Source organism: Crocuta crocuta, unplaced genomic scaffold, assembly GCF_008692635.1.
Source record: "Crocuta crocuta isolate KB4526 unplaced genomic scaffold, BGI_CrCroc_1.0 scaffold1834, whole genome shotgun sequence".
NCBI lineage: Eukaryota > Metazoa > Chordata > Mammalia > Carnivora > Hyaenidae > Crocuta > Crocuta crocuta.
Genome location: NW_027531021.1, coordinates 1 through 13,966, shown reverse-complemented (window position 1 = coordinate 13,966; position 13,966 = coordinate 1). Strand labels below are relative to the sequence as shown.

At 49.8% G+C, this 13,966-nt stretch overlaps 1 protein-coding gene across 1 annotated transcript; it reads left to right on the top strand.

The window, feature by feature from the left end:
- Positions 1–4,104: 4,104 nt before the first annotated feature.
- LOC144237301 (uncharacterized) lies at positions 4,105–11,813 on the top strand (the record flags this gene model as incomplete). Its single annotated transcript, XM_077770966.1, is given in 8 exon segments — positions 4,105–4,193; positions 6,194–6,603; positions 6,606–7,500; positions 8,589–9,291; positions 9,294–10,241; positions 10,243–11,020; positions 11,023–11,069; positions 11,464–11,813. Coding segments are annotated over 8 exon segments (4,220 nt in total), but the record flags the coding sequence as incomplete, so codon positions are not given.
- Positions 11,814–13,966: the final 2,153 nt, after the last annotated feature.

Below are 13,966 nucleotides of genomic sequence, written 5' to 3'. Positions count from 1 at the left end.
TTTTATAGTGGGGTCTTTGTCTGCTTTTGGAATGAAAGTAATGCTGGCCTCATAGAATGGTTTTTGAAATTTTCCTTCCATTTCTATTTTTTGGAAAAGTTTGAAAAGAATAGGAGGAACTTGACAGAGGAACAAGGGGGAGAAGAAGGGCGGAAATGGTGGGGGAAAGGGAGAGAAGGAAACCATGAGAGACTCTTGAATGCTGACAAAAACTGAGGACTGATGGATGTGGGGGGAGGGGGGGATGGGCATGGAGGAGGACACTTGTGGGGATGAGCACTGAGTGTTATGTGGAAACTAATTTGACAATAAACTATTAAAAAAAATAAATAAATATACATTGAATGAAAAAGAAAAGAAAAAAAAAGAAAAGAATAGGTATTAGGTATTAACTCTTCTTAAAATGTTTCGTGGGATTCCCCTGGGAAATGATCTGACCCTTGTGTGTGTGGAGTTTTTTGATTACTGACTCTATTTCTTTGCTGTTGATGGGTATTTTCAAGTTTTCTATTTCTTCGTGTTTCAAATCTGGTAGTTTTTTTTTTGTTTCTAGGAATTTATCTATTTCTTCCAGATTGCTCAATTTATTATCATCTAATTGCTCATAATATCCTCTTATATGTATTTCCGTGGTGTTGCTGGTGATCGCTCCTCTTTCATTTGTGATTTTATTTATGTGAGTCCTCACCTTTTTCTTTCTGATAGATCTGGTTGTGGCGTTATCAATTTTTACAAATTCTTTCAAAGAACCACCTCCTTGTATTACCTATTCTACTTTTTTTTTTTCATTTCAGTTTCTCAATTTATGCTCTAATCTTTATTATTTCCCTTCCTTTACTGTTTGGGGCTTTATTTGCTGTTCTTCTTGCAGCTCCATTAGGTGTACGGTTAGGTTGTATCATTGAGACATTTCTTCCTTCTTTAGGAAGTCCTGGATTGCAATATACTTCCCTCTTATGTCTGCCTTTGCTGGATCCCAAGGGTTTTGGACTGTTGTGTTTTGGTTTTCATTGGCTCCCATGTAATTGTTCATTTATTCTTTAATTTCTTGGTTAACCCATTCATTCTTTAGTGGGATGTTCTTTAGTATTCAAGTGTTTGTAGTCTTTTCAAATTTTTTTCTGGTGGTTGATTTCAAGTTTCATAGCACTGTGGTGTGAAAATATGCATGGTATGATCTCAGTCTTTTTATACTTGTTAGGGTCTGATTTGTGATGCAGTATGTGACCAATTCTGGAGAATGTTCTGTGTGCACTCAAAAGGAATGTGTATTCAGCCGCTTTAGGATGAAATGTTCTGAATATCTCTGTTAAGTCCATCTGGTCCAGTGTGTCATTCAAAGCCATTGTTTCCTTGTTGACTTTCGGCTCAGATGATCTGCCCATTGCTACAAGTGGGGTATTAAAGCCGCCTACTATTATGGTGTTCTTATCAATGAGTTTCTTTATGTTTGTGATTAATTGATGTATATATTTGGTTGTCTCAATTTGGGGGCATAAATATTTCATTTGTTAGAACTCCTTATGGACAGATCTCTTAATTATGTTATAATGGCCTTCTTCATCTCTTGTTACGGTGCTTTAAAATCTGGTTTGTCTGATCTCTGTATGGCCATTCTGGCTTTCTTCTGATGTCCATTAGCATGTTAGTTGGCTCTCCATCCCCTCACTTTCAATCTGCCGGTGTCTTGACGTCTAAAATGAGTCTCTTATAGACAGCATATAGATGGATCTTGTTTGTTTCTTTTTAATCCATTATGATACCCTAGGCCCCTGTCCCAGCCATGAGGAAGAGCATGCCTGAGCCAGGGGCAGCTAGGCCCTTTCCTGCCTGGGCCCCAGCAGCTTCCCTTGCAGGACGGGAGGCTAGGCCACTTCTTCCCTCTACTGGGAGCAGGGAGGGCACTGGGCGTTGTGAGCAGTGGAAGGCCAGGGCTGACTGAGGGAAAGCGGGGCCAACAACACCGTTGGCTGGCTCCCTGGTTGTTCTCTGTCGAGGAGGCCTTGGAAATCCATCTTTGTCTCTTTGAGGAAGCTTTCCCATGTTGTACCTTGTGTTAGAAGATTTCAGGAACTTTGAAGGCTCACTGTGTGAGTGGCACCCACGCCACAGTCCTTTAAAATTCTCCAGTTCAAGAGTCTCAGTTTTGCGTTTGGTGCAATGAGCTAGGAACCTTCCATTCTCATCTGGGATCCAGAATGGAATAACGGTGCCCGGGGTGGGCACACGGATGTCTTGGAAACGTGGAAGACCATGGCAATAACATGCCGGAGTCAGGTAAGCGAGAAATAAATGCCAGAGGCCATTTGTTCTTTCTGGCTGCTTCTCACCCCTTCTCTCCTATGTCTTTGTGTATGAGTGACATAGCTATGTGTGTGCCAGCATTGGCTCGATGCTCCAAGAAAAGAAAAGCCACTCCATCTATGCACAGAGGACCCCTGCTCATAGGCTTACTGGTGGCCAGACATTCGCTGAGCACTTCTCACTCTCGGAAGAGGCCTGTGTTACAAGTGAGGACCCTAGGTGAGACAGTACACACCCCACCCACAGATGACTGTCTAGCAGCCAAGGTGCCCAAGGGACGGCTGGGAGGGGTCCTGGAGAGGAGCAGAACAGGTGAAAGAAGGTTGAGAGGGTGGGCTCCAGGGGCAAACTGGCCGGGGGTCTCTGATCAGTGCCATGCCATCTGGGCAGCTGATCACAATGAAACGGGGAGAGGACAGTGGCTACACTGCACTCTCTGCCTCCTTCTCTGGAGAGTCGAGGAGTGAGATTCTAGGTCTGAGGCGCAAAGACTCAGGTGTGCAGAGGGTGGGACCCTGGCCAGAGCCTGCCAGACTCAAGGTAAAGATCCCGGGGAACATGTATTGTACGGGGACCCCCCTCCCCCTCCACCGTTCTACCCCCGTATCCCATCACCAGTCGATGCTGATGGCGCCTGAGGACCCCTGGCCACAGGATCTGGACTTGACATCCACCCACGTCTGCCCCACAGTCCGGGATGAGAAAGCTGGGGCCCCTGGTCTGGGACGCCCGATTAGAGTCCGCTGAAGGAAGGGGCCCAGGCCCTGCAGCCAGGCATGCAAGTAGGACCGTCAGGGAGAACGGTGGTCCTCCTACCCCGGAATCCAAGTCAGCCCTGCGGGCAGTGGGGAGACACCCTGACAGGGTCCTGAGATTCAGCCCCTCTCCCAGCAGGACTAAGGGTGGTGGATCCAGAGCCCCAGGAGTCCGGCCCAGGATCTTCCTGGAGCGGTGTCAGAACCTGAGAGTCAACGGTGGGGCCCGTCCCACCCACGGAGAGGCGATCAGCCCCTGCCATAGCCCTGGGGACCCTGGAGAAGGTGGCAGCTGGCCCTGTCCAGTCAGCTGTGCCTCTGGGGTGTGAGGGAGCCGAGGACCTTGGGTTGAGGGGCAGGATCCCAGGTCGCAAAAGGGCAAGGGCACGAGAAGGGCCAGGGAGTCCAGGATGACGTCAGGGTAGGACCGAGGGACTCAGGACCCCATGACACAGAGACGGGACTTCTCCGAGTTCGGGCCCTGGCATCCATCCAGGAAGGGCCCTGGGCAGAATGTGGATTCATGGCGATGAGTCGGCCAGACTTCCACAACCAGGTCTCAGAGACATAGGGTGAGGGCCTCGACACCTCAGGTCCCCAGAGGGCAGGCCCAGGTCCTGTGGTGATTCCCGGTGAGGATGCAGATGGAGGACGGAAGAAGCCTGGACCTCACATCAGAGTGAGTCCGGGCAGGCCCCCACGTGGGATGGGGACACTGGGCGAGACTGGATTCGTGCATCTGGGTCTCAGGTAGGCAGGGCTACGGAGAGGGGGCGGGGTTCTGGGGTCTGACGGGTGAACTGGGGAAGAAGGGGTACCTGCTATCTGTCAGGAGCAGCCCCTCAGGTGGGCAGAGGGGAGAGGGGCCCAGGTGCTATCAGGGCCCAGACCAGAGCTAGGAAGTCAGTCCCTGGTGCNGCCTCAGAGGAGTGAGCTCTGCAAGCTTGAGGAAGAGCCAAGAGAGTCCCCGCTGCCATGGGATGCACGGCTGTGGGAGGGGGAGGAGGAGGAGGAGAAAGACGAGGAGGAAGAGGAGGTGGAGGAAATGGAAGAGGAGGAAGTGGAGGTTGAGGTGGAGGTTGTGGAGGTGGAGGACGTGGAGGAGGAGGAGCAGGCGGCACAATGTGCCCGAGTGTCAGAGGAGCGTTTTCAGCTCAATCCTACTGATTGAGCATTCAGTGAGTCATTTTATTTTTATTACTGTACTTTTCAGTTTTATAATTTCCACTTCTTGGTTTTTTTTTTATAATTTCTATTTCTTTGTTGAGATTTTCTATTTCATTAATTTCTTTCAGGAGTATTTATAATTGTTTGTTGAGCTGACACCACCCCTGTGAGAAAATGCGAGCATGCTTGGACCCTTGACACCTCTGGGCCGAGGAATCAGGGCATGGCCATGTGCTTACATAAGGCTGGGAGTNGATTTGGTTATTTGGGGTAAGGAATTTTAAGAAAGTTTTCTGTCATTGAGGCTCCCTGTCCTCAGTCTTTTGACTAGTGGGAAAAGACTATTATTAGTATTAGTATTAGTAATATTGCCACATTATCCTCCTCCTCCTCCTCCTCCTCCTGTTGGTGTACTGTAATCCGTAAATCTCACTGATTCCATTTCAGATTAAACCTCCATTTGAGAGTAAACTAGGCCCGAACCTAGTCCCAGGTTCTGCCCTTAGTTACTTCCCAAGCTACGGCAAGAGCCAATCAGTTTAAAACAGGTGCCTATATCCTAAGACGTTCCGGTGGGCAGTTTGAAGTCAGGCCAGATGGGGCAAACCAATTGGGTGCTGACAAGACAGCCTGTACCTATCAGGAGGCTGCCAGGAGGCTGCCAAGCTGGAACGCCCCAAATTCCACTGTAAGCACAATAAAAAGCCCTGCGATCACGAGCTCGGGGCTCCATATCATCACCGCTGCGTCGGGGTGCATTGGAGTCCCCGCTCGAGCTTGTAATAAAGACCCTTTAGTACTTGCATGGGTGTCAGCTCCTTGGGGGTCTCAGGCGGCTCACGAATCGGGCCTAACATTGGGGGCTCGCCCGGGATTTCCCAAGACCCCCAGGACCCCCGAACCGGAGGGCCAACCAGCTAGTAAGAATCTTTTTCTGTTGTGTTTATCTGTGTAACTCTGGTTTCGAGACAAATCTGTATTAGGCGACCAAAGGTGGTCAAGGCGGACGCGCTGGGGGCCACGGTCGCAGGAGACCTGGAAGACGTTCCAGGCTCCTTCTGTATCTGAGGGGAAGAAGTGTTCAGTGGATGTCCCCTAACCTGTATTCTGTATTGGTTCAGGGGGACAAGGCAGGTTGTGTCCACGATCCAACCGAAAGCCTTCGTCCCAGTTCCAGTTTCAGTTTCAGCTTCTTTGCCGTGGTGTGCGCAGCGAACTTTGTTATCTATTTCTCTGTCTGTGTGTTTTTGCGCAGCGAACCGTGCGCAGCGAACGTTGTTATCTGTTTCTCTCTGTAAATGTTTCCGCGCAGCCAACTGTGCGCAGTAAATTTTGTTATCTGTTTCTCTATGTGAGTGTCTCTGCGCAGCCAGGTGTGCGCAGTAAATTTTGTTATCTGTTTCTCTGTGTGTGTGTGGGCGGCGAACTGTGTTATCCGTCTCTGTGTGTGTGTGTGTGTGTGTGTGTGTGTGTCTGTGGCTGTTGGTTGTGTCTATTAGACTTTTATTATTGGGCGACTGAGACTGACAAAATGGGACAGACACCCTGGACACCCCTAGACCTGTTGCTCGCTCATTTCAAGGAAGTTAAGGCTCGAGCACACAATCTCTCAGTAATAGTTAAAAAGGAAAAATTTCAGACTCTTTGCACCTGGGAATGGCCAAGCCTAAGCATCGGTTGGCCTCCAGAGGGTACTTTTAACCGGGATATCATCCGCCGAGTAGAACAACAGGTCTCTCGGCCCCACACGGGCCACCCGAACCAGGTTCCATACGTTGTAATCTGGGCCGACTTGATGGATGATCCCCCTTCATGGCTTAAACATTTTTTACCTCCCCAGGTGCTGCCCCCCTCTGCATCGGCTCCTATTTTAGTTATTTCTGAGACACGGGCGCCGAAAGGCTAAGTCCCAACAACCTGAGTCTAAACCCTCAGCTTCTCTTTCTCCCGTTTTGCANTAACTGGAGATCTCAAAATGCTCCCTTTTCTGAGAATCCTAGATCCCTTATTAATTTGTTGGAAACTGTCCTTTTTACTCATCAGCCCACCTGGGACGATTGTCAGCAATTGTTGCAGGTTCTCTTTACCACTGAGGAATGAGAACGCATCCAGAATGAGGCCAGGAAATTAGTTCCTGACCCCACTGGGGTCCCCACAACGGATCAAGCGCGTATTGACATGCGCTATCCCCTCATCCGCCCAGATTGGGACTACAACACAGCAGAAGGTAAGGTGCACTTCTTAGGGTACCGCCAAACTCTATTGGCAGGTCTCAGGGCTGCAGCTCGCAAGCCCACTAATATGGCCAAAGTTTATAATGTTAGTCAGGGTTCCGAGGAAAGCCCCGCAGCCTTCCTCGAAAGAATAATGGAGCCTTTTGCCAGTACACTCCCATGGACCCGGAAACTGAATCCAGTAAATCGGCAGTGGCCATGACTTCCATTAACCAAGCGGCTCCCGATATCTGCTGCAAGCTTCAAAGATTAGAAAGACTCGGAGAAAAAAGTCTCCAAGATTTAGTAGTTGGGGCAGAGAGGGTATATAATAATAGGGAAAGAGCAGAAAATAAACAAATTAGGGCTGAAAAGAGACAGAGCCTGGACCTGGCAAAGATACTGCTGGCTGCCACAGCAGATCCCGACGACCGAAGACACCATCTCAAGCAACTGGCCTCCCTAGAACATGGTAAGGAGGAAACTAAAAAAGAGGGGAGAAAACCCCGGTTGGGCCGCAATCAATGTTCCTATTGCGGAGAAGAGGGGCACTGGGTCAAGGATTGTCCCAACAAGAACCCTAAGGCCCCCATCCTAGTTATGGGAGAAGACAGTGACTAGAGAGGATGGGGTTCAGTGCCCCTCCCCAAGCCCAGGGTAACCTTACAAGTGGAGGGGAAATTTACAGACTTTCTGGTCGATACAGGAGCCCAACATTCTGTACTCCTACAGCCAGGGGGCCCACTGTCAACCAAAAAGTCATGGGTCCAAGGAGCTACAGGAGTCAAGCGATACCCATGGACTACCCGAAGAACTGTGAATTGGGGCGTGGGTCGGGTGTCCCACTCATTTATGGTCATCCCAGAATGCCCCTACCCCCTTCTGGGCCGTGATTTATTGACAAAGCTGGGGGCACAAATCCATTTCTCCTCTGAAGGGACAAAAGTGTTAGACCAGACAGGACAACCTATACATGTCCTTACTGTAGGGCTAGCAGGCGAATATCGCCTGCCTGAGAAACCTCGACCAGCGGAGCCAGGCATGCAGTCCTGGCTACAGAGGTTCCCAACAGTATGGGCCAAAACAGGTGGCATGGGTTTGGCCAAGCATCGGGCTCCAATCCTTGTCGAACTCAAACCAGGAACTGAACCGGTCAGAGTCCGACAATACCCCATGACCCTAGAAGCCAAAAAAGGAATAACTCCCCACATCAGGCGATTACTGGATTTAGGGCCATTACGGCCTTGCCACTCGGCCTGGAACACACCCCTGTTGCCAATTCGTAAACCCCACTCTAATGATTATCGGCCCGTCCAAAGCCTAAGAGAAGTCAACAAGCGAGTCATGGACATTCATCCCACAGTGCCCAATCCATACACCCTATGGAGTACCCTTCCACCGACTTGTATCTGGTACACCGTCCTGGATCTAAAAGATGCTTTTTTTAGTCTCCCCTTGGCCCCAAACAGCCAGGAATATTTTGCCTTCGAATGGACCGATCCCGAGCACAGCACGAAGGGACAATTGACACGGACCCGGCTGCCCCAGGGGTTCAACAACTCCCCCACCATCTTCGACGAGGCCTTAAACAAAGACCTGGGTGAGTTTCGCTACCAACGTCCCCAACTAACTCTTTTACAATATGTAGATGATCTCTTGATAGCCGCTCAAGACCGAGATGCCTGCCTGACTGGCACTGCACATTTACTCCAAACTNGGGTTCGGTGCCCCTCCACGAGCCCAGGGTAGTCTTACATGTGGAGGGGAAATTTACCGACTTTCTGGTCGATACAGGAGCCCAACATTCTGTACTCCTACAGCCAGGGGGCCCACTGTCAACCAAAAAGTCATGGGTCCAAGGAGCTACAGGAGTCAAGCGATACCCATGGACTACCCGAAGAACTGTGAATTGGGGCGTGGGTCGGGTGTCCCACTCATTTATGGTCATCCCAGAATGCCCCTACCCCCTTCTGGGCCGTGATTTATTGACAAAGCTGGGGGCACAAATCCATTTCTCCTCTGAAGGGACAAAAGTGTTAGACCAGACAGGACAACCTATACATGTCCTTACTGTAGGGCTAGCAGGCGAATATCGCCTGCCTGAGAAACCTCGACCAGCGGAGCCAGGCATGCAGTCCTGGCTACAGAGGTTCCCAACAGTATGGGCCAAAACAGGTGGCATGGGTTTGGCCAAGCATCGGGCTCCAATCCTTGTCGAACTCAAACCAGGAACTGAACCGGTCAGAGTCCGACAATACCCCATGACCCTAGAAGCCAAAAAAGGAATAACTCCCCACATCAGGCGATTACTGGATTTAGGGCCATTACGGCCTTGCCACTCGGCCTGGAACACACCCCTGTTGCCAATTCGTAAACCCCACTCTAATGATTATCGGCCCGTCCAAAGCCTAAGAGAAGTCAACAAGCGAGTCATGGACATTCATCCCACAGTGCCCAATCCATACACCCTATGGAGTACCCTTCCACCGACTTGTATCTGGTACACCGTCCTGGATCTAAAAGATGCTTTTTTTAGTCTCCCCTTGGCCCCAAACAGCCAGGAATATTTTGCCTTCGAATGGACCGATCCCGAGCACAGCACGAAGGGACAATTGACACGGACCCGGCTGCCCCAGGGGTTCAACAACTCCCCCACCATCTTCGACGAGGCCTTAAACAAAGACCTGGGTGAGTTTCGCTACCAACGTCCCCAACTAACTCTTTTACAATATGTAGATGATCTCTTGATAGCCGCTCAAGACCGAGATGCCTGCCTGACTGGCACTGCACATTTACTCCAAACTCTGGGAGAACTGGGACATCGGGCTTCAGCCAAGAAGGCCCAAATTTGTAAAAAAAAGAAGTCCAATATTTAGGATATATCCTAAAAGAAGGCAAGCGTTGGCTATCCCCTGCAAGAAAAGAAACGGTCTTGAGGATCCCTACCCCCACCCATGCTCGTCAGGTAAGGGAATTCCTGGGATCGGTGGGGTCTTGTCGGCTTTGGATCCCTGGGTTTGCTGAAAGGGCCCGTCCACTTTATGAAGCAACCAAGGAAAAGCCCGGTGCCATTTGCACATGGACCGAAGAACACCAACAGGCATTTGATGCCTTAAAGTTGGCTTTACGGTCGGCCCCCGCTTTAGGGCTCCCAGACATCACCAAGCCCTGCCATTTATTTGTTGATGAACATAAAGGTATTGCCAAGGGGGTCCTCACCCAAACTTTGGGCCCATGGCGCCGGCCTGTGGCCCACCTCTGCAAGAAACTGGACCCAGTGGCATCCGGTTGGCCACCATGCCTCTGCATGATTGCGGCTGTGGCCCTGTTGGTTGAGGATGCAGATAAATTGTCTATGGGGCAAGAGCTGGCCGTCACCACCCCTCATGCAATAGAGGGAGTTCTAAAGGAACCACCCGATCGATGGCTCAGTAATGCCCCCATGACTCATTATCAGACTTTGCTACTCAACCCTCCCAGAATTATTTTCCAGGCTCCGACCGCCCTAAACCCGGCTACATTGCTGCCTGACCCGGACTTGGAGGCTCCCCTCCATGATTGTGCCGAGATCCTGGCTCATATTCATGCCACCCGTCCCGACTTGCAGGACATCCCGTTGCCAGATGAGGAAATCACCTGGTACACAGACGGCAGTAGCTTCATACATCAAGGACTGACGTATGCCGGGGCCACAGTAGTATCCACTGAAGAGGTCATTTGGGCGGAGCCCCTGCCAGCCGGGACCTCAGCACAGAAAGGTGAGCTGATTGCGCTCACTAAAGCTTTAACTCTGGGGCAAGGAAAAAAAACTAAATGTCTACACAGATAGTAGATACGCCTTTGCCACTGCTCAAATCCATGGGGCAATTTATAAAGAAAGGGGGCTCCTCACGGCAGAGGGAAAGACTATTAAAAATAAAGAGGCAATCCTAGCTCTCCTCAAAGCTTTATGGCTCCCGAAAAAACTAGCTATCATCCATTGTCCAGGCCATCAAAAGGACATAAGTGAGATGGCCAGAGGCAACAATATGGCCGACCGGGCTGCTAAAGAAGCAGCCCTCAGAGGCACCCCGGTCCTGGCAGTCAAGCTCATAGATCTGGGAGACCGAAACCTACCAGAGAGTCCTTGTTATTCACTCGAGGACCTACAATGGATTAAAGGAGTACCTATGACCCAATACCTTAAGGGCTGGTGGAGGTCCTCAGATAACAAAATCATTCTGCCCGAGGAAATGGGAATAAGGGTTCTGTCAAAAATACACCAAGCATCTCACATGGGACAGAGAAGACCACAAGACCTGGTGAGACAGTCACACATTAAAATTAAAGATGCCAACTCCAAAATTGAACAAATCGTCAGTAAATGCAGAGCCTGTCAATTGACCAACGCTACCCGGAATCCCCATACTCTTGGAACACGTCTAAGAGGAAGACGTCCAGGGGCCTCCTGGGAAACTGACTTCACTGAGGTAAAGCCTGGCAGGTATGGTTACAGGTACTTACTGGTCTTTGTAGACACTTTTTCAGGATGGACTGAGGCATATCCCACCAAATACGAGACTGCACAGGTGGTGGCAAAGAAGCTACTGGAAGACATTCTACCAAGGTATGGATTTCCTCAGATGATAGGGTCAGATAATGGACCGGCTTTTGTGTCCAAGGTAAGTCAGAGCCTAGCCACAACCCTGGGGATTGATTGGAAATTACACTGTGCTTATAGACCCCAGAGCTCAGGACAGGTAGAAAGGATGAATAAAACCTTAAAAGGGACCCTTACCAAACTGGCCCTCGAGACTGGCGGTGACTGGGTGGTCCTCCTCCCTTTTGCCCTATATAGGGTGCGTAATTCCCCATATCAAATGGGATTGACTCCGTTTGAGATCATGTTCCGTAAAGCACCCCCTATCATACCCCGCTTACAGCATGAGGCCATTGAGGAATTGAAAGAAGCCCGTCTCCTCCAAGACCTCAGAGGCCTCCAATGGGTTCATAAACATATTTGGCCTAAACTGCGTGCCCTCTAGGAAACAGGTCCACCTCCGGAGCCACACAGGTACCGCCTCGGGGACTGGGTCTACGTGAAGAGACACCGCCAGGGCAACTTGGAATCACGCTGGAAAGGACCTTATGTTGTACTACTGACTACCCCAAAGGCCCTAAACTTGGACGGCATAGCTGCCTGGGTTCACACCCACGCCAAACCAGCTGACCCGTCTGCCGATAAGGACAACTACCTGACTCCAAATCCAGATTGGAGGGCCGTCAAGGACCCNTCCCGAGCACAGCACGAAGGGACAATTGACACGGACCCGGCTGCCCCAGGGGTTCAACAACTCCCCCACCATCTTCGACGAGGCCTTAAACAAAGACCTGGGTGAGTTTCGCTACCAACGTCCCCAACTAACTCTTTTACAATATGTAGATGATCTCTTGATAGCCGCTCAAGACCGAGATGCCTGCCTGACTGGCACTGCACATTTACTCCAAACTCTGGGAGAACTGGGACATCGGGCTTCAGCCAAGAAGGCCCAAATTTGTAAAAAAAAGAAGTCCAATATTTAGGATATATCCTAAAAGAAGGCAAGCGTTGGCTATCCCCTGCAAGAAAAGAAACGGTCTTGAGGATCCCTACCCCCACCCATGCTCGTCAGGTAAGGGAATTCCTGGGATCGGTGGGGTCTTGTCGGCTTTGGATCCCTGGGTTTGCTGAAAGGNACCCCTTGTAAGCCTGGCTCTAGATGTAATCCTTTACAATTAATATTCACTGACAAGGGTAAAAAAACTAAGGACTGGGACAAAGGTCTAACCTGGGGATTAAGACTACATAAATCAGGGTATAATACAGGAGTATTGTTTATGGTCAAGGGGGTCCTTGCCCCCTTTCAGTCAGAATCAAGAGAGACCATAGGCCCTAATAAGGCCCTAATTCCAATCCGCCTGACCCACAGGCAACCCAACACTACTCCCATTACTACTAAGTCCGTGGCAACCACAATCCTCAAGGAGCCAGAGCCCCTATGGGACCTGATGGTCCACACTTTTAAAGTTCTCAATTCTACCAGGCCCGATTTAACCGAGTCTTGTTGGTTATGCTATAATCCCAAGCCCCCCTATTATGAAGGAATAGCTACCCTGAACCAATATAGCACTTCCAATACGTCCTCTGAGTGCCGGTGGCAGCAGGCAAACACTGGTAGGCTAATCCTACAGTCTATAATGGGACAGGTCCCGGCTTCACATTCACACCTTTGCAGTCATACTGAACAGATTTTGGACAATGGATACATAATCCCACCAAACCAAGGATGGTGGGCCTGCTCTATGGGGCTCACCCCTTGCGTACATAGTGCGGTCCTAAACCACAACAAAGACTTCTGTGTTTTGGTCCAACTTGTGCCCCTAGTCGTCTACCATGCCAATGAAGAAATTATAACATCCCTGAATGGGTCAAGCTACCTGATGCGGACCAGGAGAGAGCCTATCACTGCTCTCACTTTGACCGTCCTTCTGGGCCTGGGAGTGACAGGAGCAGGGACTAGTATTTCAGCCTTAGCAACCCAAAGTAAAAACTACCAGGACTTAAGAATGGCCATAGATACTGACATCCAGAACCTAGAAAACTCTATTGCCCATTTACAAGAATCCTTGACCTCACTAGCAGAAGTAGTACTGCAGAATAGAAGGGGCTTAGACCTTTTATTCCTCCAACAAGGTGGGTTATGTGCTGCCCTTAGAGAAGAATGCTGTTTTTATGTCAGTCATTCAGGAATAGTCAAAGAATCTCTAGCTAAAATAAGAGAAGGCCTGGCTAGACGAAAATGAGAGTATGAACTGAATCGGAATTGGTTCGAGAAATGGTTTAACAACTCCTTGTGGCTAACTACCTTGATTTCTACTTTATTAGGCCCCCTATTAATTTTATTGCTGTTACTGACCTTTAGACCTTGCATTCTTAATAGACTGGTTGCATTTATGAAAGAACACTTGGGGGCCATCCAATTAATGGTCCTCCGGTCACAATACCAACATCCCCAAAACATAGATAACTCGATAGAGCTCGAGCTCCTAGAGGACCCATGATTGGGTCCACAGAAGTCTCAGGAAGAGGAGGGAATGTAATACGTAAATCTAACTGATTCCATTTCAGATTAAACCTCCATTTGAGAGTAAACTAGGCCCGAACCTAGTCCCAGGTTCTGCCCTTAGTTACTTCCCTAGCTACGGCAAGAGCCAATCAGTTTAAAACAGGTGCCTATATCCTAAGACGTTCCGGTGGGCAGTCTGCAGTCAGGCCAGATGGGCCAAACCAATTGGGTGCTGACAAGACAGCCTGTACCTATCAAGAGGCTGCCAAGCTGGAACGCCCCAATTTCCACTGTAAGCACAATAAAAAGCCCTGCGATCATGAACTCGGGGCTCCATATCATCACCGCTGCGCTGGGGTGCATTGGAGTCCCTACTCGAGCTTGTAATAAAGACCCCTTTGTACCTGCATCGGTGTCGGCTCCTTGGGGGTCTCAGGGGACT